This window comes from Camelus bactrianus, chromosome 16 (assembly GCF_048773025.1).
Source record: "Camelus bactrianus isolate YW-2024 breed Bactrian camel chromosome 16, ASM4877302v1, whole genome shotgun sequence".
Taxonomy (NCBI): domain Eukaryota; kingdom Metazoa; phylum Chordata; class Mammalia; order Artiodactyla; family Camelidae; genus Camelus; species Camelus bactrianus.
Window position 1 is genome coordinate 1,912,864 of NC_133554.1, and position 21,925 is coordinate 1,934,788.

Below are 21,925 nucleotides of genomic sequence, written 5' to 3' on the forward strand. Positions count from 1 at the left end.
GCTCTGTTGTCTTTAGCACCTGCAGAGATTTTCACTGGGTGCACGACGACACTTCGTCTAGTCTCCTGTCGACGAACCACAGAGTTGCTTGTAACTTTCTGAATGACTGTGAAGACCGCGGCCAGCATTCCTTGGGCGGCTTGCTGGTGCCAGAGGGCACCATGCAGACCTTGCTGCCGAAGGACTAAAGTTGTGTTGGTCAGCTGCACAGGAGCTTCCTAGGCAGCGTTTGTCAAAAGCATTTGAAGGCAGAGGTATCAGCTGCTGCCTCTTAAGCCGAGAGGTGACAGTTGGTTCAAGCAAAGACAGACCAAAAAGGCCGACAGGAGAGTCTGGGGGAGGAGGTACGTGGAGGGCAGGGCTGTGAAAAGCTCCCACATATCCAGAGAATTTAGAAGCTCAGAAAAGACCTGACGAGACCTGAGCTCAGACCTCTGGCTGACCGTCAGGTTCCACACGGGCAGGAAGTGAAGGCTGAGCTGTGAGTGTTGGAGGGGAGCCCACCGGCAAAGACCAAGGAGGTTTCCCAGGCGTTTGGGGAGATCTCTGTCCAGTCACTAGCTGGTCACTAAGCTAACAGAACAGAGACTGCAGTGCCACGCCCAACAAAGAATACATACTCTACAAAATTAGTTCAGAAAAGTCACTGCGCCAGCAAGCACCACCGCAGACAGTCACAGCAAGCCCTGCAGAGGGGAGACACTCTGACTTTGAGCGTTGTCACATGGTAATCCTCAAAACGCCAGTTTTCAACAAAGTTACATGTATGCAGAAAAGCAAGAAAGTTTGGCACATTCACAAGGGAAAAAAAAAAAATCAGAACTGTCCCGAAGGAGTCCCAGACACTAGACTTACTAGACAAAGACTTTAAACCAGCTGCCTTAAATACACTCACAGAGCTGACGAGCTTTGACCACGGACAAAGAGCTAAAGGAAATCAGGAAAAAGATTCATGAACAAAATGAGACTATCAGCAAAGAGACAGAAAGCGTAAAAAGGCACCAAACAAATTCTGCAGGTGAGAAGTATCATAACCAAAATGAAAAATGTGAAAAGTGTCAGCAAAGATGTGAAGAAGTCGCAGCCCTCACACTGCTGGTGGGGACGTAAAATGGTGCAGCTTCTAGAACAGTTTGACAGTTTCCCAGTAAGTTGAACGTGGATTTACCATATGAAGTAGCAGTTCCACTCCTGACCATGAACCCAAAGAGCTGAAAGAGGTCAAACAAAATGTAGCACATGAACATGCAAAGCAAGCGGCACCGTGGCAGTCGCCAAGAGGGGCACGTCAGCTGGTGGGTGCCTGGATGGAGACAAGGTGGTCTGTCCACGCAGTGAGCCACTTCAGCCAAAACATGGAAGCAAGTGTTGGCACCTGCAACAAACACCTCATAGACCCTGAAACCACTGTGTACAGTGAAAGAAGCCAGATGAGCACGTTTATCATTCCATTTACAGAAAATATCTCAAATAGGAAAATCCACATAAACGCAAGTGCTGAGTGGTTGCCGGGGGCTGTGGGTGAGGAGAGGGTGACCGCTTAACAGGCACGGAGCTTCCTGCTGGGGTGACGAAGCGGCTCTGGAACTAGGTGACGGCGCTGGTCGCACAAACCAGGGAAGGGTCTAAAAGCCACCACGTTGTACACGTTTAAATGGTTTGTGAGTTTTGTATTTTGTCAATTTTATCCCAATAAAATAAAAACAGTGCCATGAGGATGAATGTTATTTACCATACCTTTTTTTTTTTTAATTGAAATATAGTCAGTTACAATGTGTCAACTTCTGGTGTGCAGCACAATGTCCCGGTCATGCACATACATACATATATTTGTTTCCATATTCTTTTTCATTAAAGGTTATTACAAGATATTGAACACAGTTCCCTGTGCTGTACAGAAGAAATCTGGTTTTTATTTATTTTTATATATGGTAGTTAACATTTGCAAATCTCAAACCCCCAAATTTATCCCTTCCGACCCCCTTTCCCCTGGTAACCATAAGATTGTTTACTGTGTCTACGAGCCTGGTTCTGTGTTGTAGATGAGTTCATTAGTGTCCTCTTTTTTTTCTTTTTAATTAAAAAAAAGAGTTTTCTTAGATCCCACATATGAGTGACATCATATGGTACTTTTCTTTCTCTTTCTGGCTTACTTCACTTAGAATGACGATCTCCAGGTTACCACACCTTTTTATGCCTGTGCTAAGTGTAAAATAAATTCCTAGGTAGTGAAATGGCTTTGTGAAGGGGTGTGTCACACCTCCCATTGTGGCGGCGCCAGCAAGTGGCTCTCCTGTGACCTGCCCCGGTCCCCCGTGTGAAGCTCTAGGACAGTTGCTTTGTTTACTTTTCTCTTTGCCTGTTCATCTTTTTTCCTCAAAGTTTGAGCGCTCTTCTAGGTTGTGGTCGCAGTTTTCACTTTCAGCAGAGCCTGCCTGCCCTCGCGGTGGGCTGCTGTGGCAGGGCGCCCCCGGCCGGAGCAGCAGCAGAGCCGCGGGCCGCTGCTTAGCCGTTTGCCGAGGACAGCAGTTCATTCCTGGAGGTGCTTCCAGTCGCCAGGGGGCATCACGCGGTGTGTCGGTGAAACCACTCGTCTTCTCGCGTGGCGCTCGCGGGAGGACAGAGTGCGTGTCGTCCGTCCCTGCAGCCTTGTCCTCCTTGTCTGCAGTCTCTCCTTTTTTTTTCCAATTGTAGTGAAATATACGCCATGTAAACTACCATCTTAGCTGTTTTACGTGTTAGGTTCGCTGACATTAGGTACATTCACGCTGTTGTGCAGCCGGCACCCCCTCCACCCCCCCATCCCCCCATCCCCCCAGACCTTTCTCGTCCTCCCGAACTGAGTCTCTGTCCTGTTGAACAGTCGTCCCCCCAACCCCAGCCCCCGGAACCTCTGTGCACTCTCTGTCTCTGTGACTTTGCCACTGCGGGTGCCCCCTGGGAGTGGCCCCAGGCAGTGCCCGCCCTTCGGTGTCTGGTTTTGTCACTGGGCGTCATGTCCTCCAGGCCGCGCCATGATGGGGCAGGTGTCATGAGTCTGCGTCTTCCTCGTGGTGAACCCAGCCGGACACGTCAGCCTCCCCGAACCACAGCTCCCGGGACCACGTGCCCCCGTGTCTTTAAAGCCCTCGATGGCTCTGTACGGACTGAGTATTAGAGCCGCATCTGGAGGCTGTGTGGGAGGGTCGGCCTTTTCTAAGATGGGTATTTAGCCATCTTGTTTTCCCTCCTGCTTCTCAGAAGTATGGAAAGTGGCTGTCCTCGCCTCGCCCCCAACCCCCCGTCACCACCACCTACTAGAAGGACTGGGAGATGAAGTCCTCCGTGTCCTTTGGGGAAAGGAGAGAGTGTTTTGGTCACTGAGGATTTGGACTCTAGAGTTCTGAGGTCATGACGGTCTGTGTTGAGAGGCAGAGGGTCACCGGGCAGAGGGTTGGGAAGAGGGCAGGTGCTTCCAGGAAGACCAGGAGCCCAGCTTCAGGCTCAGCTCAGCCCCGGAGGCTGAGGGGCCCACACCCCACCCGTCCCAACCTGCTGAATCCCTACCATATGCGGGAGGAAGGGAGGGGGCAGAATGAGGTGGGCTCTCAGGGACAGCGCTGGGGTCCAGTTAAAAGCTCCTGACCCAGGTTAGCTGAGGCTCGGGGCTCTATGGGATCGAAGGAAGGAAGCACCTGCTTTCAGACATCTGCAGCACGTACGTGTTCCCACAGGGGTAGAAGTGTTAGGTGTCCTGCCAGTTTCTTGAACTGTAAGCAGGATTTTCAGAATACAGCGGTGTGAGACTGTTCCCTCCTGCTGTGGACGGAGGTTGGTTTAAAAGACCTGCGCCCTCTCTGCCCCCTGGATCCTTGTCCTGTGAGGGGGAGGGGGCCTGTAGCTCAGATGCGCCAGCAGCCGGCGCGGCAGTGAGGGACCACCCACCACCGAAAGCCAGTCTCTTGCCTTCAGGGAGAGAGCCCGGGCCTGGCCGCTGGCTGCCCTTCCCTGTCATCCCGCAGGACAGCACATCAGTCTGCTGAGATCACACCAGTCCCAAGTGAATCTGCACTGAGAGTTTTTTCCATTCTCTTATTCATGAAATGTTCGTCTGGGAAAAAGCAGCATTCTAGCCTTAAGGAGATTGTGATTTCAGAGGCTGAATTCAGCCGTTCTGGGGGAGGAAGTTAAGATTGGGGTGAGGAGTGTTTGTCTAGTATAAACGAAACTTGTTCTTGGAACAGAATCCCTCCAAACTACGTAACTAAGTTGTTTACTTATTATGTATCGTTTTCTTAGTAAGCACATCCAAAAATACACAAGTGCTGTTTCTCTTTTTTTAAAAAAAGTCCTTTCCCTTACCAAAAATATTCTACTTGGAGCGCTCGAGCATCGGAAGGTGGACAGAAATACGCTGTTCCCTGAATCTTTGTGGATTCTCGCGCGAATGTGTAGTGAAGTGGCCACTTGTAAGTTGAGGGGTGGGGGTGGGAGGGGTAAGGCGGAGGAGCCTCCTGGAGGGCAGTTTAGCCGGATCCATCGTAGTGTAGTCCACGCGCGGGCAGAGGAGTGACAAGAGGCTGGAAACAGCCTGAACGTCTGTGGTGTCCACCGTGCCGCGGACCCCTAGAGGAGCCTGGAGACTAAAGTGAACTGGTGTGTGGTGACTGTTTTCCACGTGGCCGACATTGTTCTAAGTGCCTTATGCGTGGTGCGTGCAGTTAATCTTGACTGCAGTCCTACAAGGTATCTATTCCGTATCCATTTCAAAGATGGGGAAACCAAGGCACAGAGAAGTTACACAGTTGCTCACAGTCACAGTCACTCACAGCACTAGCGCGTGGCGGGGCTTCTGGCTTCAGGACCCACCCTCCTCGTCTCTGCACTGTAACTGTTTTTCGTATGTGGCGTAAGGACCTCTCTATGCATCTGGCGAGTGGGAAAAATCAGGATGCAGAACAGTGCACGACATGCTGCATTTGCATAAAAGGAGGGGAAATAAGCACACACATTCGCGTGAGTGCAGAGCAGTGTCGTCCAGTAGAACTTCCCATGGTGATGGGACTGTTCTAAATCTGCGCCTTCAGGACAGTAGCCACTCACTGGTCATGGTTCCCAAGCACTTGAAAGGTGGCTAATGTGACTGAGAAGTTAAATTTTAAACTGTTTCATTTTAATGGTTTTAAATGCCACCTGTGACCAGTGGCTGTCGTGTGGGACAGTGCAGGGCAGAGCAGCCGTGGGAGCTGACCAGAGATCACGTAATCTGATGGTTTTCAAACTCTCCTTTAGAAAAAGCTTCCAGAAACTAGTTGGAAGAACCGGTTCCACAGCTAATCACTTCAAAACCACAACTATAATCTAATGTAATCTAATCATTTGAAAGATCAGGAAACTAAAAGCCAGAGAAGTTGAGTCATTTGCCTGAAGTCACAGTCACTGCTGCTTTAGGGACCGAGGAAGACCCAGGCCTAGGAGCAGGTCACAGCTTGGGTTTGTTTTTTCCTCCTTAGAGTCATTTACATTTTGGTTTTGCCAAGGCTCACTCTGTCTGATTATCAGTCACAAAAAGGAAACAAAAAACAGATTTTTGTCTCCAGTGTTCCCAGAACCACGTGGGGAATCCAATCATGAACGACTTACTCATTCTCTGCTGCTCAACCATGGGGCCTCCTCCAGCCCCCAGATCACAGTGTGTCCTGCCCTGCCTGCTCCGCTGACGGGGTGAAACGTCGGGGCCAGGGGGCCACGTGTCGTTGTCGCGCCTCGGGGCCTCACAGGTGCAGGGGCTGGGCCAGCATTTGCTTTAATTAGACTTCAGAGCCTGGCTTGGGCTCTACTCCAGCCTGGAGAGTTGCCCCGTGAGTGCGGATGGTCCCTGAGAAGGTTTCTGTACCGTGTCCTCGGAGACCAGTGGATACCGATGAGCACTGGGCTAGGAGGAGGATGGGGTTTAGGAGTGCGAACAGATTCCTGAGCCTGGAAAGGGGGTGGTTGGGCAGTTCTAGGATGAATGGAACCAGCAGGGCTGCAAATAACCACGCCCTTTCATAGAAAGAGCAAGCCAGGAAGAGGAGTGAAATTAATGAAAATGAGGTACCTGACTCAGCAGGAGGAGGAGGACCCCAGGAAAGTGTTTCTCCAGAGTCCGGGGCCTGGGCGGGGCCTGGGGGTAGAACCTGGCAGGGAATCATTTGGGAGCCAAACCAAGGAGTATAGAGCAGACCGGCTCCCAGGAGTGGCAGAGGAGCCGGTGTCCCCACGCTGGGCCACGTTTTGTGGCTGGACGGGGGCGGCAGAGGGGCGCTGGCTTGGTGTGGACCCAGCTCGGTGGTTCGGGAGATGCCAGGCAGCAGGACACTTGCAGTGAAACTGGACCACGGGTCACAGTGCCTCAGCCGGGTCCGTCAGGGAAGAAAGTCGTGGGTGGGGACGCTGGAGCATTTGTTCAGTGGAAAAGGAGGAAGCCAGGGAGAAAGCAAGAAAGATAACCCCCGGCCACGCCTCTGATGTCAGCATCCTTGTGATTGTGTCTCCAGAGGTTTGCAGTATCTGCCACACATCCCTGGAGACACAGCAGCCCTTTTGTCATCAGAAAGCCTCCACCCTCAGGGGACGTTCCCGCTCTCTGATCCCCTATGACTTACCCCTGGGGTCCTGTTTCTGGCTTATTGAAATCTTTTTGGATTCTGAATCTGTCCATTTGCTGTTCTCTGTCTCCCCCAGTTCTCCTCAGCTAAGTCAGAGGTAATGTAGAGAAGTTCAGTCTTCCAGGTTGACACTGATCCTATAATTGGTGAGAAATACCGGGTGTCTAGAACTTGCTGCACGTAACAGATACCAAAAACCAGAACGTCGGAGTTTTCCCACGAGCTTCCTAGGAATGTAGGCAGATAAGAAAACTGAGTAATTGATTTTCTTTATAAAAAAAAAGTTTTCTTAAAAATAGTTTATTTAGCCTAATTAGCAGACAGCTGGGGTATTACCAGTTCCCCATTCTGAACAAGAATGCCGCCATCAGCATTCTTGTAGGTGTGTCTTTGGGCAGATGCATGACTGTTTCCCCTAGAAAAGCTGCCTAGATGTGGAATTCCTCGGTCAAATACTATTTTCGTTTAAAAAAAACAAACAAAAAAAACCTTCCCGTTGCCTTCCTAAACGCCTGTGCTTGCCCGTGCTCCTACCCGCCAGCCTGGACCCGTTTCCCCACTTCTTTGTTAACTCTGAGTCAGCCATGTTTCATTTTTGCCCGTTTGAGGAGTGAAATATTTCGCTGTTTTTATTTTCTACTGAGCCTGGACGCCTTCCCTGTGTTTCTGTTTGTATTTCCTTTTCAGAACATCACCACTTCGGTTCTCCGCCAGTCTTTCCTCGAGTTGTTTATCTCTTTCCTACGGATCAAAAGAATATATTCTGGGTATTAGCAATTTGCTGTATACTGTGTCTATGTCTTGTATTTAGTCTTGGTCGCACAGAAGCGAAATTTCATGTTGTTGGCGTTCTCCATCCTTGCTTCTGTGCTCGCGTTATGCTGGTTGTGTCTTGTGTTTTCTTTCCCCAAGATTGTAAACCTGTTCATCTATGTTCTAATAATGTTTAATGTCAGTTTTTAAGTTTGGCCATCTGATAAGCTGTATGTATCCCCAGGCAGCTAAGCTCCAAAAGAAGGGAAGCCCGGGAGGTGATCACATCTCTCTGCTTGGGAGCAGTTTCCACGTTGCAGGGCAGAGAGCTGGCATGCGGTCCAAAGACAGCGGTCCTCCAGGCTGGGGAGCCAGGGCGCGGAGCGGGCCCCTGAAGCCGCCGCGTGCCGTGGGGCAGGGAGAGCCTGCGGAGAGGGACCCCCAGCCTCCGCGGGCTGCGCTGTTCGTGTGCGGGGCCGACCCCTCGGGTTCCCCAGGTAGCCCGAGACGGAACAGCTCCAGGCGGGGTGGGAGCAGCGACGCCCGGGCAGGGGCACAGGCCCCTTTGTGATGATGTCACACACACCCGCACGTGTGCACGTGCTCTGTATTTTTTCTCACCAAGTGCCCAAAGGAAGCTCGGTCTTCCCAGGGCTTCCTACACATTCTGGACCTCACAGGGGTGAGTTTCTTACGTCCTCTGTGAGCTATAAATTGTCATTTCCCCCTTCCCCCGAACGAGTCAGTCTGATTCTGCAGCTGGGACAAGAAAGACGTCTCCCCGAAGGCCAGATGCGTCCCGCAGCCCTGGCGGGACTGCGCACATGGCCTGCCAGCGTGTGCTCACAGAGTGGTCTGTGTTTTCCCCAAGGGTTGGTGTTTCCAGGCAACAAAAGCCAGGCAAAGTGAACCTTCCAGAAGCGAATGCTGTGGCTTGTTGGGCTTAGCTTTGCTGTGTCCACGGGGTCATTTAAGAGTCCTGCTCCAACGTCCGCCCTTCTAGAATTTTCTCAGAATGCTACCTTTCATATCTGAGACTTCCTTTCCCCAGAATTTTCTCTCACTCAGAAATATCTCTAAAGTATTTATATCCTAGAGAAAGTAAAAGATAATTTGCAGTGAGTAATTACCACGTCCCTTGGGAGAATAATCTGCGCGCTTCCTTTGGTTCTTGCTCTGCACGTCCCTCAGAGCCGTACAGCACGTGAACGCCCAAATGCTCGCGTCCCTTTTAACAGCCGCAGCTCAGTCCCTCAGGGTGATCTGGGTCCCTGTTTGTGTTTCTTTCCTCCCTCCCATCCTTTTTTCTTTCTTTTTTTTTGATTGTGGTTTAAAAAAAATTTTTTTTAAATGTTTATTGAAGCATAGTTGATGACAAGGCTGTGTTAGTTTCGGGTCTACAGCAGAGTGACTCAGTTACACGTATACATACGTACATGTTTTTTCTTTTCAGATCCTTTCATTTATATGCTCTGGTGAGGAGACTGCTTAGCATGAGGGTTTCCTCCCCCTTGGGAAGCCCCTCGAGTTGCGGGGAGAAGGGGGTAGTGGCAGGAATGAGCCCCAGCCCAGCCACGGGGGGTTTTAAGGTCTTACTTTGTCTTGGTCTCCCTGTTGTTAACTGGGTCCTACAGTGTCATGACGGTGGTGCTGGTGGGGGAGCGTGGAGGCTGTTCCTTGGCCAAAGGCTGGAGATGCTGGGATGCACAGAGTCAAGCCGCAGGGCGATTCTAGAGGAAGACAGCTCAGCGCCTTTGGTGTACCAGAGGGCAGGCGGGAATTCCCTCCTGTTTTGAGTCCCAGCAGCTTTTTTCCACGCTGTTCTGTGAATGGATGTGGGCAACCCCAGGCCACCATTCCTGGCATGATGTCCTCCCAGCAGACTTGCGGAGGGTCTTACCTCGTCCTGCTGCAAAGCCAGAGGTGGACACGCACGTCAGGACAGTGCCGTTCGTACTGAGTGGGCACAGCTCGGTGATCAGCGCTGCTTTTCCTCCGCAGAACATCGACATCACCAATTTCAGCAGCAGCTGGAGTGATGGCTTGGCGCTCTGCGCTCTCCTGCACACCTACCTGCCCGCCCACATCCCGTACCAGGAGCTGAACAGCCAGGAGAAAGTGAGTGCCCGCCGGGTCACGCCGCTTCCTCCGCAGCATTCGAGGGGGCTCCTCAGCCTGTTGATGCACCCCAGCGGTGGGGGGGGGGAGTTGGGGCTTGAATTGGAAACTGGGGTGTTGATACCAGCCCAGGGAACTGCTGAGGGCTGGCCTGCACTGCAGAGCCACAGCCTCGGTGAATGTGCCCAGTCTCCTTGTTACCTAGGAAAGCGCAGGGAAGACCCTTTCGCTGGGGCTGCTGGGATGTTCCCATCACCCATTTCCAGAGGAAGCGTTGGTGGAGTCTCACCTTCATGGTTCCAAGGCCTCGGCCAACGTTTTCAAAATCTTTCGCAAAGAATCAGAAAGCACCCCCGAAGAGCTCCCCGCCCCGCAGCCTCGGGGAGCGGTCTGTTAGCTCACATTCCAGGAGGGTCACGGTGCTCACAGACGGCAGAGGAGTCCTTTGCTGGAGAAACCTTCGTGACTCTGTCTAGCCCAACTTACATCAGAGCCACGGAAGCTTTTTTGCCTTTAATATAATCACCTGTAACAGGGGTTGGCAAACGCCCCCAGCAGGGGCCGGGCGGTGGGCCCCGGGGGTCTGTGGTTCTGCCTCAGCTGGTCAGCCCTGCCGTGGCAGACCTTAGTAAGCGTGTGGGCGTGCCATGTTCCAGTGAAACTTCGTTTACAGAAATGGGCTGAGGGCCGCATTTGGCCTGTGGGCTGTGGTTTGCCAAACCCTGACCTAGAACATCCTAAGAGTCATATTCCATGGAGTGTCCTTTGGAAAATGCTGTACTGGGCCCGCACTCACTCACTCAGCGAGTGTTTCTTGCCAGGCGTCAGGCTCAGTGAACGTGTTCTTTGTCCTCAGGGGATGGACCTGTAGCAGGTAACGCTGTAAGGAAGTAACTATAGACCGTGGAAGGAGCCGTGAGAGAAACATGGGGGTCTGACTCCACCAGGGGTCCGGGAAGGCTCTGAGGAGGAAGTATTCAAACTGAATAGTGGACATGAAGGAGCCAGAGATTCAAGGAGCTGGGGAGCCTTCCAGAGCAGGACACTGCCCTGCTTCACCTGTTAGCGGGGACCGGGTGGCAGCCCCTTGCGGGGAGAGATGTAGGAAGAGTAGAAATACGCCCAAGATACAGAGTCAGCTGGACTCGGAGGCGGACTGGCTGTGGGGGGAAGCCAGAGGTGGCCCCAGGTGTCTGGCTGAGCAGGGGAAGGAACAGAAATGTTTACAAGTCCTGTTTTGATTTTCCCACTAGGATTTAAATTAAGTCCAAAGGGTCATGGTACCAATGCAATGATGATAATAACTGAACAGAGTGATTTATTTTTTTAGAGTGTGTGTCAGTCAGGGTTCTCCAGAGAAACAGAACTGATGGGTGTGTGTGTGTGTGTGTGTGTATGTATACACACACACACACACACACACACACAGAGGGGGAGAGAGAGGCTTATTTTGAGCAGTTGGCCCGTGCAGTCATGAAGGCTGACAGATCCAAAATCTGCACAGCAGGTTGGCAGTCTGGAGACACAAGAAAGAGCTGGTACTGTAATTCAAGTCTGAAAGCCACCTGCTAGCAGAATTCCCTCTTCTTTGGAGGAGAGCTTTTACCGTTAAGGCCTTCAACTGATTGGGTGGGGCCCACCTGCCTTATAGAGGGTAAATTTACTTTACCCAAAATCTACTGATTTAAATGTTAATCTCATCTTAAAAATGCCTTCACAGAAATGTCTACAATAATTTTTAGCCAAATGTCTGGGTACCAAGGCCTGGCCAAGTTGGGAACATAAAATTAACCATCACAGAAGTACTAAAATTTCAGAGCATAAATTAAAATGTATGCATGGTGCTTTGTTTGTAATCTGTGAAGCAGGCTGGACAGGATTATTAAACATTTGGAAAACAAAAAAAATGGTTTTGTTTTGAATCATTTTACATCTGAGATGTAAGGATGCAGGTAGCACCGTCAGGCAGGCAATGAACAGCAAGCCTGGGGTTCGGAGGGGAGAGCAGAGCTGAAAAGAGAGATCTGAGGCTGCAGTGAATGGACCAGCTCTGTCTAATTGAACTTAAATGATGGAAGTGTTCTGCGTCGGGGCTGTCCTAGCCACGTGGGCTGCTGATGGAAAGTGGCTTGTGGCTAGTGTGACTGGAAAATTTTAATTTTAATTTTAATTACTTTCAATTAAATAGCCACATGTTATGAGTGGTACTGTACTGATCAGGGCAGGTATAGATGGTATTTAAAGCCGTGAGATGGACGTCACCTAGGCCTTAGGTCCTCAGGGAAGGTCTTAGGGAGAACACACTCCCGTGTATCTCCTCTGCTCTCAGGACCCCACTTCCGACACCTCTGCGAGCAGGTGTGGGGTTCCCACAGCCGGCAGTCGTGCAACACCAGCTGGGTGTCCTGCAGTTGAACTCGGTTCTGACGCTGTCCACCCAGACATAGCGTCAGGTCCCAAAGGTTAAGGGCTCAGTCCTCCACAACTGCCGACCCCCTTCAGATGCCAGTCACAAGTCCAAGTTGTCACCTGTGCTTCTGACCAACCGGCGGTAGATCAGAGGGTCCCATGACCCCGCCTGCAGTTTCTGTTAATTTGCTCGAGTGGCTCACAGAACCTGAGAAAACTGTTTACTGGATAACTGGTTTGCTACAGAGAAGTAAAGGACACAGGTGAGCAGCCAGATGAGCAGATGCACAGGGTGAGGTCTGGGAGGGTTCTGAGCACAGCAGCTTCTGTCCCCGTGAAGCTGGTGGCGTCACCCTCCCAACAGATAGATGTGTTCACCCACCCAGCAGCTTTCTGAACCCCGTCCTTTCCGGGTGTTACGGAGACCTCGTGATACAGGCACCCTTGATTTATCATTGGTGGCTGCTCCAGCCTCCAGCTTCTCTCCCCTGGAGGTCAGGGAGGGGGACAGAAAATTACAACCTCTGATCACATGGTTGGTTCCCCCAGCACCCGGTTAAAGAGGGGCTTTTCTGAAATCACCTCATTAACAAACAAACCCAGGTGTGGTTGAAAGGGGCTGGTTGTGAATAACAAAAGACACCTATTTCACGTTTAGTGCCCTGAAACCATTTCTGGAACGAGGACAAAACCAAATAGAACAAAAGATGCAAGAAGCAGCTCATGGGTTATAGGCAACAGGCAGAATGAGAAGAAGCCAGAAGATGGGAAGAAGCCAAAATAAGAAGAATCCCAAACAAGCAGAACTGAAGGCAAACCAACCTGAAGAAAGGCGGGGTCCAGCCCGGGCGTACGCTAAGCGCGGCATGGTTTCGGGCAGCTGGGTGAGTTACAGAGAGGAAACGCCTTTGGAAGAGGCGTCCTGCGTGGCTCCGCGTCCGGACCGGACTGCGGGGCGGGACGGAACCGCGCTGCAGGGAAACACCGCTCACGGCCCCCAGTTTTCAGGGCTGTCCTGCAAAGAGGGCGCGGGACACTCCAACGTGCCTAAAGGGAGCAGGTGCTGCGTGCCTTAGCAGTTTAAAAGTAAAACTTGACAGGGTGGAGGAAGGGCAAGGGCACTTCTTACCACACAGAGTAGAGTCAAGAAGTGATGACCGAAATGGGACAGGAAGTGGAGGTTTAAGGAAATTGTTTAAAGTCACAAACATAACTAAGAAAGGAACTAAAATGAGCTGTAATGAATGGAGGAGAGAGGTGCCTGGTACTTAGTCCTCGTTTATTGTGGAAGGAGATGAGAAAGTAATGGCTATCTTAGAAATCAAGAAACGGTGGGGGGAGGGTGGTAAATTAGGAGTTTAGCAGATACAAGCTACTATGTATAAAGTAAACCACAAGGTCCTCTGTCCAGCACAGGGAACTATATTCAATAACTTATAATAACCTACAATGAAAAACAATATAAAATAAAAAATATGCATGTGTAACTGAATCACTATGCCGTACACCTGACACTAACTCAACATTGTAAATCAACTGCATTTCAATTTAAAAAAAAAATGGTGCAAGCAACTACAGACAGGTAGGTAGAGGTAATCACCTGAAAAATTAAAGAGAGAAACAAAAAGTATTTCTCCCAAGGACCAGGACTGGGAGAGAGAAGTTTTTCATACGACTGTATTTAACTGTGTGCACTTACTACTTCAATAATTGTTTGATACAGCAGCGTGATTACACAACTTGATATACAACAGAATGTCTGCCTCATAAATTTTGACAAGGTAAAAAATAACCAAATAACAAAAATGTACCTTTGACAGAAATCAATCAGTAATGTCATTTTTAGTGACAGTTGTAACCTGTTCATCTTTTTTTTTCCCTTAAACTGAGTCCACTGTTTGCATATTTGACTTGGAAACTTGTGTTTTATAAATAGCAGATAATCTACATGGGAGTGTCAGCTGGTGTTTTTTCCTAGCAAAAGCCATATATGTTTAGTTGATAATTTTAGTCTCTCTGTCTTTTTAACCTAGAAAAAGAATCTCTTGTTGGCATTTGAAGCAGCTGAAAGCGTGGGCATAAAACCAAGCCTGGTGAGTATCACCTGCTCTGGGTCCTTGTGGTACTTCACTCTGATTGTATGAGAAAGAACTTATGCCTGCTACTGAGTAATTTTTACAGAACAATGAAATCCGTTCACTGAAGATTTGTTACTCATGATTCTTAATGTAAAATTTTACAGTTGGTCTGACCACAGATGATTTAGAGTTTTTTCAGTAAATATTTCACTGCAGATTAATTTCGGTTCTAGACGGAATTATCACTAAAGCCCTCTTGTTCAAGTCACCTAGAAATCTGAATACAATGTAATGTAAAAACATAAATATATAACTGAGCTCTGGAGAAAGAATGGGAAATAACCAGATGCCAGGAATTAAAAGAGAAATGAAAACCAGAGCCATGAGGCATGTGCTGAGACTGAGGGCGGGGGTGGGGCCGGGGGGGTGGTAGGGGGCTTGCAACAAATGGCCACCTGGTGGTTACGGGCTTTAGGTAATGCCCGCACAGGAGCAAGAGAAAACCCTGAGCTCCCATCAACAGAGCAGTAGTGCTGAGACCCCTGCACACAACCAAGGCCCAGAAGGGCGGGTGCAGCTCAGGGGTAGAGTGCGTGCTTAGCATGCACAAGGTCCTGGGTTCAATCCCCAGCACCTCCATTAAAAGTAAATCAATATAAACTAACTAACTAACCAACCAACCAACCAACCAGCCAACCAACCAAATCCTCCCTTCTCCCCAGAAACAAACAAACAAAAAAACCAAAGCTCACAAAATGCCACTCTTCTTAGTGAAAGGAGAAGTAAAAATCTTCACCTGCCAGTTCGGGGAAGTGATAGGGAAGCTTGGTCTCCACCTTAGATTTTTTGGTGGCCAAAATAAGAAAATCTCCTGTAAAAAAAGAAAACTGGGCCAGATGAGGATTGGAGTCCAAATTTATAATGTCTGTGCTACAAGAAAAGGTTGTCCTGTGGGGGTGGGTGCAGCTCAGAGGTAGAGCGCCTGCTTAGCATGCAAGAGGTCCTGGGTTCAGTCCCCAGCACTTCCTCTAAGAAAATAAATAAAGTAAATAAACCTACCCCCCAAAATAAATAACCCCCCAAACCTAACCCCCCAAAATAAATAACCCCCCCCAAAAGAAACGTAAAAAATAAAGTTTATCCTGTCTCCACTGCAGGAAGCTCCCAGGCCAGTAGCAAAATGGCTGCTGGAGATACGCCCACAATCCAAAATTACAAAACGCTCGAGAAAATGATCTACCTGAGCTGTTCAGCAAACACAACAGACAACATGATCATCTACCAGAACCTGAGATAGTAAAACAGTAAGAAAGAGACTACAAAAGACTATGTTTAAATTTATTAAAGAGACAGAAGAAAGAATGAAAACCATAAGGAAGGAACATACTCCTATAAAGAAAGATTTAGAAAAGAATTAAGTAAAACGTGTAGAAGTAAAAATCTGTAATTAAAAACACCAGCTGAGTTGAAAACTGGGCACCGCAGAAGAGAGGATTACTGAACTGGAAAATAGATCTAAGGAACTTACTCAGAACATAAAACAGAGACATTTAAAAACGGAAAAGATAATAGAGGGGTTTTATTAGTTAATAGGTTTTCAACTTCAAGAAATGGAAAACACAACTAACAGTTGCTTCTACCATAAAGATATTATTTTTTTCTTAAAGATTATTTTTTTCTTCTCTGGAGAAGTCCAGAAGGAGTTTCAGGAATGGTTCTCTGCTCAGTTTTGTAATCAAGGAACCCAAAGTGTCTCTTCTCTATATTCCACCATCTTTAATCTGTTGGTTCTTTGTCCCCAAACTTGGTCCTCTGTGGCTGAACACGGCTGCCAGGCTCCAGACATCACTCCCATCCGCAGGGCAGGAAGGAGAGGGAAGGGGGAGAGTGAGTCCCTCACATCATCCCCCTTCGATAAGGAAACCAAGTCTTCCCAGAGTCCATCCGCTTATTGGCTGTACTCTTACGTGGCCACCCCCAGCGGCGGTGGAATGTGAGGTGACATAAAACTTTCTCCATCCTCTTCGTTGGGAGACCTGCAAGGGAGAGAGAGGCAGGGAATAACCGTTGGGTCATCCAGCTGCTAGTGTCTGTCCCAGAGCTTGCGAGGCATGGAAGATAAAGGCAAGTAACGTCTAAGCCCCACGCACGGTGGGAATTCCAGGAGAAAAGGGAAGTATGGACAGAGACAGTGTTTGAAGAAATGGTGCCTGAAATTTTCTGAGGCTGATGAAAGACTGCAGATTCTTAATGAATCTCAAATAGGAGGAATAACACAAAATGTCTGTCCAGACACCTCATCATGAAACTGCAGAAAGAGCAGAGACAGATCACTTGCAATAATTTCTGCTAACCAGTAACAACAACAGCAACAACAACCCTGGTAGAAAACTATCAAAGTCTAGAATAGGCAGCTCACAAATGTCCAATAAACGTTTAAAAAGATGTCCAATCTCATTAATGATTAGGAAAACCTCAGTTGACGTAAGTGAGCCACCCTTCCGTGACCCGCAGAGGACAGAATGAAAATGGGAAGGAACAGCTCTCGTAGAAACCTGAGTGCCGTCAGCGGTGTTACGCTAACATGTCTGAAACAGAATGGACAGTTTTCTAAATAGATGTAAATATATTTATTTAAATGTTAAATTTAAATGTTTCTCTAAAACTTAGAAAGAAGTAAAACTTTAACCATTAAGGAAGTTAAACTGATTGTGTAAAAATATAGTCACAGACACACACAAAAAAATGCCAGTAAGCCCAGATTCCACTGGACCTTTAAGAAACAAAGCCCCTGTCATGTAAATACAAGTCTAGGGAATTTTAAAAGGCATGCAAGGACTTCACGTCTGGTCAAAATGGAGTAGCAGGACCCTGATTTATCTTCCTCCTAAAACACGAAACGGCTAACAAGTATCAACAGGTCATTTACACAAGGAGTCAAAGATCACAAGAACTTGCTGGAAGGTGATATTATACGCAGAATATGGTTTTCCTTACAGTGTTACAGTTAATATTGCCTTTTTAATTTAACGTTTTTTCTTGTTTTTCATCCATTGTACTATTGAGGTTCGTGAAAGCTGGAAGTGAATGAGATCATCTTGTTGGACTAACAGCCGGAGCCAGCAGTTTCATTTGTACAGATGTCTGTGAGGAGCTGCTGACAAACATAATAATTCATCTCGAAAGCACTTAGGAGTGTTTGTGATCAATTTAACCAGTTTATGCCATCAACAAAATAGAAGCTTCCTACATTATTCAATTTGCTTTTCAGTATCTTGATGTGGATTGAAAAATAATATATTTAATTGCACATGACATTAAAAAAAAAACACACACACCCAATCAGAATTGGCAGCAGTAACAATCCCGAGTCCTTGGTCAAATTGTATTATTAGGTTAGTCAGGGAAAAGATTCACTTATAGGCATGTATTCTAGCAAACATGGATTTCTAGGTATAGTACATTAGCAAGGATGAGATTTTTTTTAATGTGCTTTTTTAAAATTATTTATTTTTTAATGAAGGTACTGGGGATTGAACCCAGCACCTTGTGCATGCTAAGCACAGGCCCTACCACTGAGCTATTTACTCCCCTCAAGGAGGGGATTTTTTTTTAAAAGTGAGAACTCGACAGTGTTCCTCAAATTTTAGAACCTGTTCCTCCTCAGCCACAGGGTAATGGAGAGGCTTAACCGACAGCTCCCCACGGGAAGGATGGGTGAGGGGGGACGTCTGACATCGCTGCTGCTGCCGTACAGACAAGCAGAGTGTGCGTCCTCCGAGGGGTGATGTGTTTGTATGCGGCGGGGCAGACGTCCCCGCACTGGGTCACACAGTCTGCGAGGTGGTGGGTTACTGAGTGAGCCCGTGTGTCAGGTTCTTCGGGTCCCCTGTGGAGGGAGGTCCTTACAGCTCAGGACTCTATGAAGACGTCGGAATGACCCCTTAGGCGCACCTAGCCTGCTCTGCAGTGCAGACTTTGTCGAGGATGCTTGGTTAATTCGTTGACAACGTGCATGTTTACTGTGTGCCGGGCATTTTCCGTGTGTTGGCTTGTTGGCCGCTTAGAAGTCCTGTGAGACAGATGCTCCTTAGCAAGTGGGACCCCGAGGGACATGCAGTTTGATGAAAGGGCACAGGGCTCATGAGTCACAAAGACAAGGGTCAGGGGCCAGCTGGCTCCAGAGCCCACAGCTCACCTGTCCATGACCCTGCACCCGGGCAGCCACGCCCACTCGGGCTCCTAAAGCAGTTTATTTATAGTCCCTCAAGCCCATGTTACCTTGTAATTTATCTGCTTATAAGGCTTCTCTCCATCCCCACCAAGACCATGAGCTCCTGAGGGCAAGAGTCCTATCTTTTCTTTTTTTTCCCAATAATTTTATTGTGCTAGAAGGCACGTGACATGCTCTAAGTGTCTGTCCCTTAGCCAGGACCACTCTGCCTTGATTAACAGAGCTTTATGAATCGTGACACGGAGGTCTCCACTCCCAACTTCAGTCTTCTTTTCAGAATTGTTCCGGCTGTTCCAGGACTTTTGCCTTTATAAATTTTAACATCAGTTTGTTGATACCTACCCCAAAAATTGGCTGGGATTTTGATGGGGATCATGTTGTGTCTGTAGGTCAGATTGGGAAGAACTGACGTTTCAGCAGCTCTGTGTCTTCCAGTCTGTGAACCTGGACCACCTCCCCACTTACTGAGAGCGTCTTCCATCAGTGTGCAGCCGTTTTATGCACACAGATTTTTTTTTGGTGCCATTTTAAATGGTTGGGGGGGGTTGTTGTTGCTTTTTCCAAATTCCAGTTGTTTGTTGCTGGTATGTAGGGAAGCTATTGATTTTGTATCCAAGACTTTGCTAAACTTGCATCAGTTCCAGGAGGGTTTTTTGGGTAGATTCTCTGGAGTTTTCTACATAGACAGTCATGTCATCTGCAAAAAGCGCAGTTCTTTCCAATCTGTGTGCCTTTTATTTCTCTTTCTTGCCTTAACTGCACTGGGTAGAACCTCCAGTACAGCCCTGACTAGGAGAGGCAAGAGAAGACGTCCTTGTCCTGTTCTTTTTTGTTGACGTCAGTCTCTCACTGTTTAGTACAATGTCAGCTTTGGGGTTTTGTCGATGTCCTTTACTAGATTAAAAAAAACTCCCTTCTCTTTCTACTGTTTTGAGAATTTTTATCGTGAATAGTTGCTGAATTTTGTGTCATGCTTTTTCCGCATCTGTTGAGACGATCATACAGTTTTTCGCATTTAGCCTGTTAGTAGGAATAACATGGACTGACCTAAGGTTGAACCAGCCTTGCTTTCCTGAGATGAACCCCACTAGACCATGGTCCAGTTTGCTAAGCTTTATTAAGGCTTGTTCGGTCTGTGCTTGTGTGAGAACTAGGTGGTTTTCTTGTAATGTCTTGGTCTGGTTTTGGTAGTAGGGCAGCGCTGGCTTCACAGATTGAGTATGTTTTCTCCTCTTCTTCCTGGAAGAGACTGTGTAGCGTTGGGGTTATTTCGTCCTGAGCTGGTTGGTAGAATTAACCAGTGAAGCCAGCTGGGCCTGGGGTTCTCTTTTGGGGGAAGGTTTTCAGCTACTAAGTCACGCCAGGGTCGCGCCCCAGCAGGTTCTGTCAACGCAGCACACCATCTCTTCTCCTGAACGGTGCGAAACGATTTCTTCAGACAGGTTCAGATGTGATGCTGACGGTGTAGCAAACTATTTCTCACTGTAATTACTGTTAGTCTCAGGCACGTAGGCTAGTCTGAGTAAAACCGGGAACGCTGGTGGGACCCGTCCTTGCCCTCCTCGGAGGTGGGGCGTCCGCGGGTCCTCCCGTTCCCGGGGTGCACCTGCCTCCCGAGCGCTCCGTCTCTGCTCCCGGACTCCCCGCAGCCGTCGCGCCAGCGGCCCTCCCGCGGTCAGAGCTCCAGCTCTCGCGCCGGCCGCCCCCGGCAGCGCCCTAGGCCGGAGGACGCTGCTTCTCCCTGGGTCGTGTGAACACCCTGTTTTCCTTCTCACGTGTTCTAGGTCCGTCTGTGTGGAGCGCTCCCCACGCTCCTCCTCCTCCCGTCTGCCGTGACCGATGACACACTGGTGTTTCAGCAAAACCAGGGAGCACAATCGGGAAGATAGGTTTCGATGCTGTTGATGTGGAAGCTGAGCTGTTCTGTCCCTGCCCGGGAGCAGATGGGCTCAGAGTGCAGCCTGTTTTCCCGCTGCGTCTTCTGGCTTGACATTGGGTCCTTTGCTACTGTTCTCTTGTGACCACAAGAGAGTCCCAGTTCAGTCACAAAGTGAATTATTAAATATGCTCAGTGGCACGAATTTCAGGAGTGCCTGGCTGAGCACGTCCCTCCTGCCGTCCCTCCCTGGCCTCTGCCTCTGCTTGCTTGCTGCCTTCAGGACTAAGGGGGAAACCTCAATAAAACATTCAGGGGTGTCCCTTCATTCTGGTAAAGCAGCTTTAAATCGATTCAGGGCTTTTGTGGCAGGGAACAGCACAGAGACGCTTACTGCAAAGTCTGTGGGGGAGGAGGGAACACAGCCACGCACCACGCGTGCAGAGGACAGGGTACAGGACTGTCCCCTAGAGTGCGAATCCCCTAAAATGAATTGTGAATGAAAAATGCTCAGTGGAAAAGCACAGAGCACAGTGATGGAACCGTCGGGGCACCCAGGTGCGTGTTCACGTGCCACTCAGGCTCATGGGGATCCTCACACAATAATGGGACTGTGGTGACTCTTTTGAAAACTTTTTTTTAATGCTCATTGTCATGTCCTTAGAAGATGAGAGGGGGAGGTCGTGTCTGATGTTCTTTAAAAATGACAGCATCTCCTGAATAAACAGGAAGGAAAGGCTTTTTTTAAATTGCAGTATAGCTGGTTTACAGTTTTGTGTGGTTCCTGGTGCACAGCATCGTGATTCAGTTAGACATAGACTTTTTTTTCATATTCTTTTCTATTATAGATTATTACAGGCTAGTGAGTGTAGCTCCCTGTGCTCTACAGCAGGAGCTCGTTGTTGCTTCTATGTATAGTAGTTGTATCTGTTAATCCCAGACTCCTAATTTACCCCTCCCGCCTTCCCCTTCGGTAACCATAGTTACTTTTCTGTGTCTGTGAGTCTGGGAAACGCTTTCCTTTTTATTAAGTGTATTTAGCACCAGCTGGACGTGGCCTGCGTCTCCCGTGCGTGCGGTGAGACTGGGTCTGGGCCCCATTGTGGGGAGGACCTGCGGCGGCCCCTGACCTCTTCCTTCTCCCGCAGGAGCTCAGTGAGATGCTGTACACGGACCGGCCGGACTGGCAGAGTGTGATGCGGTACGTGGCCCAGATCTACAAGTACTTTGAGACGTAAGCCTGCGGGCAGCCCTTGCTGCTCGCCCTGGAAGCCCCGGTCACCTTCCTCAGGCCCTGCTCCGTCTGTCCACCACTCGGCGTCTGGATTTCAAAGGAAGGCTCAACTCGGGGACCAACACGCAAATAAGAAACAGCTAGGACCCATCGTGCGCCCCCCTTACGCCCTGATGTGCTTGGACTGCAGGTGGGGCAGACGTGCTCCCAGGTCTCCCTCCTCCCAGGAGAGCCCAGCTGTGTGTCCACTGGAGCTTCCCTGAGACTCAGACAGAAGCACTTCCAAACCCATCGTCTTTCCACTAAAAATGCTGGCTTTTGCTCTTGGAAAAACTCTGCACTTGTGGCCTCCACCAGCCCCCTCAAAAAAAAAAGTCAACAAAACACAAAAAGACCAAGTTTTCCCACAAGCAGCTGAAGGACGTGGGCCCGGCCTCTCTGGGGAGCAGCCTCACCACGTAGGGCTGGACAACACTTTAGATCCCTGTCCCTTCCTGACTCTTTGGGCGAAAGATCAAGCATCTGAGATGCAAAGGAGCCCCTGGGCTGTTTGCCGGGTGGCCCTGGGAGGGGGGCTGAGACGGTCACACCAGA

At 49.1% G+C, this 21,925-nt stretch overlaps 1 protein-coding gene across 11 annotated transcripts in view; it reads left to right on the top strand.

Annotated features, from left to right (window-relative positions):
* The window catches only part of SPECC1 (sperm antigen with calponin homology and coiled-coil domains 1), a 188,651-nt gene extending 166,969 nt beyond the window's left edge, over positions 1-21,682 (top strand). For 7 of the 11 annotated variants that reach the window (XM_074342066.1, XM_074342059.1, XM_074342062.1 and 4 more), the window contains 3 exons: positions 9,384-9,500; positions 13,943-14,002; positions 20,006-21,219. In XM_074342066.1, coding sequence (XP_074198167.1) covers positions 9,384-9,500; positions 13,943-14,002; positions 20,006-20,110 — 282 coding nt within the window. In that variant the 3' untranslated portion in view covers positions 20,111-21,219. Of the gene's footprint in view, positions 1-9,383; positions 9,501-13,942; positions 14,003-15,144; positions 16,989-17,053; positions 19,961-20,005; positions 21,220-21,245 lie in introns of those variants that run through there. The other 4 variants (XM_074342064.1, XM_074342067.1, XM_074342065.1 and 1 more) reach the window with 4 other exon arrangements.
* Positions 21,683-21,925: the final 243 nt, after the last annotated feature.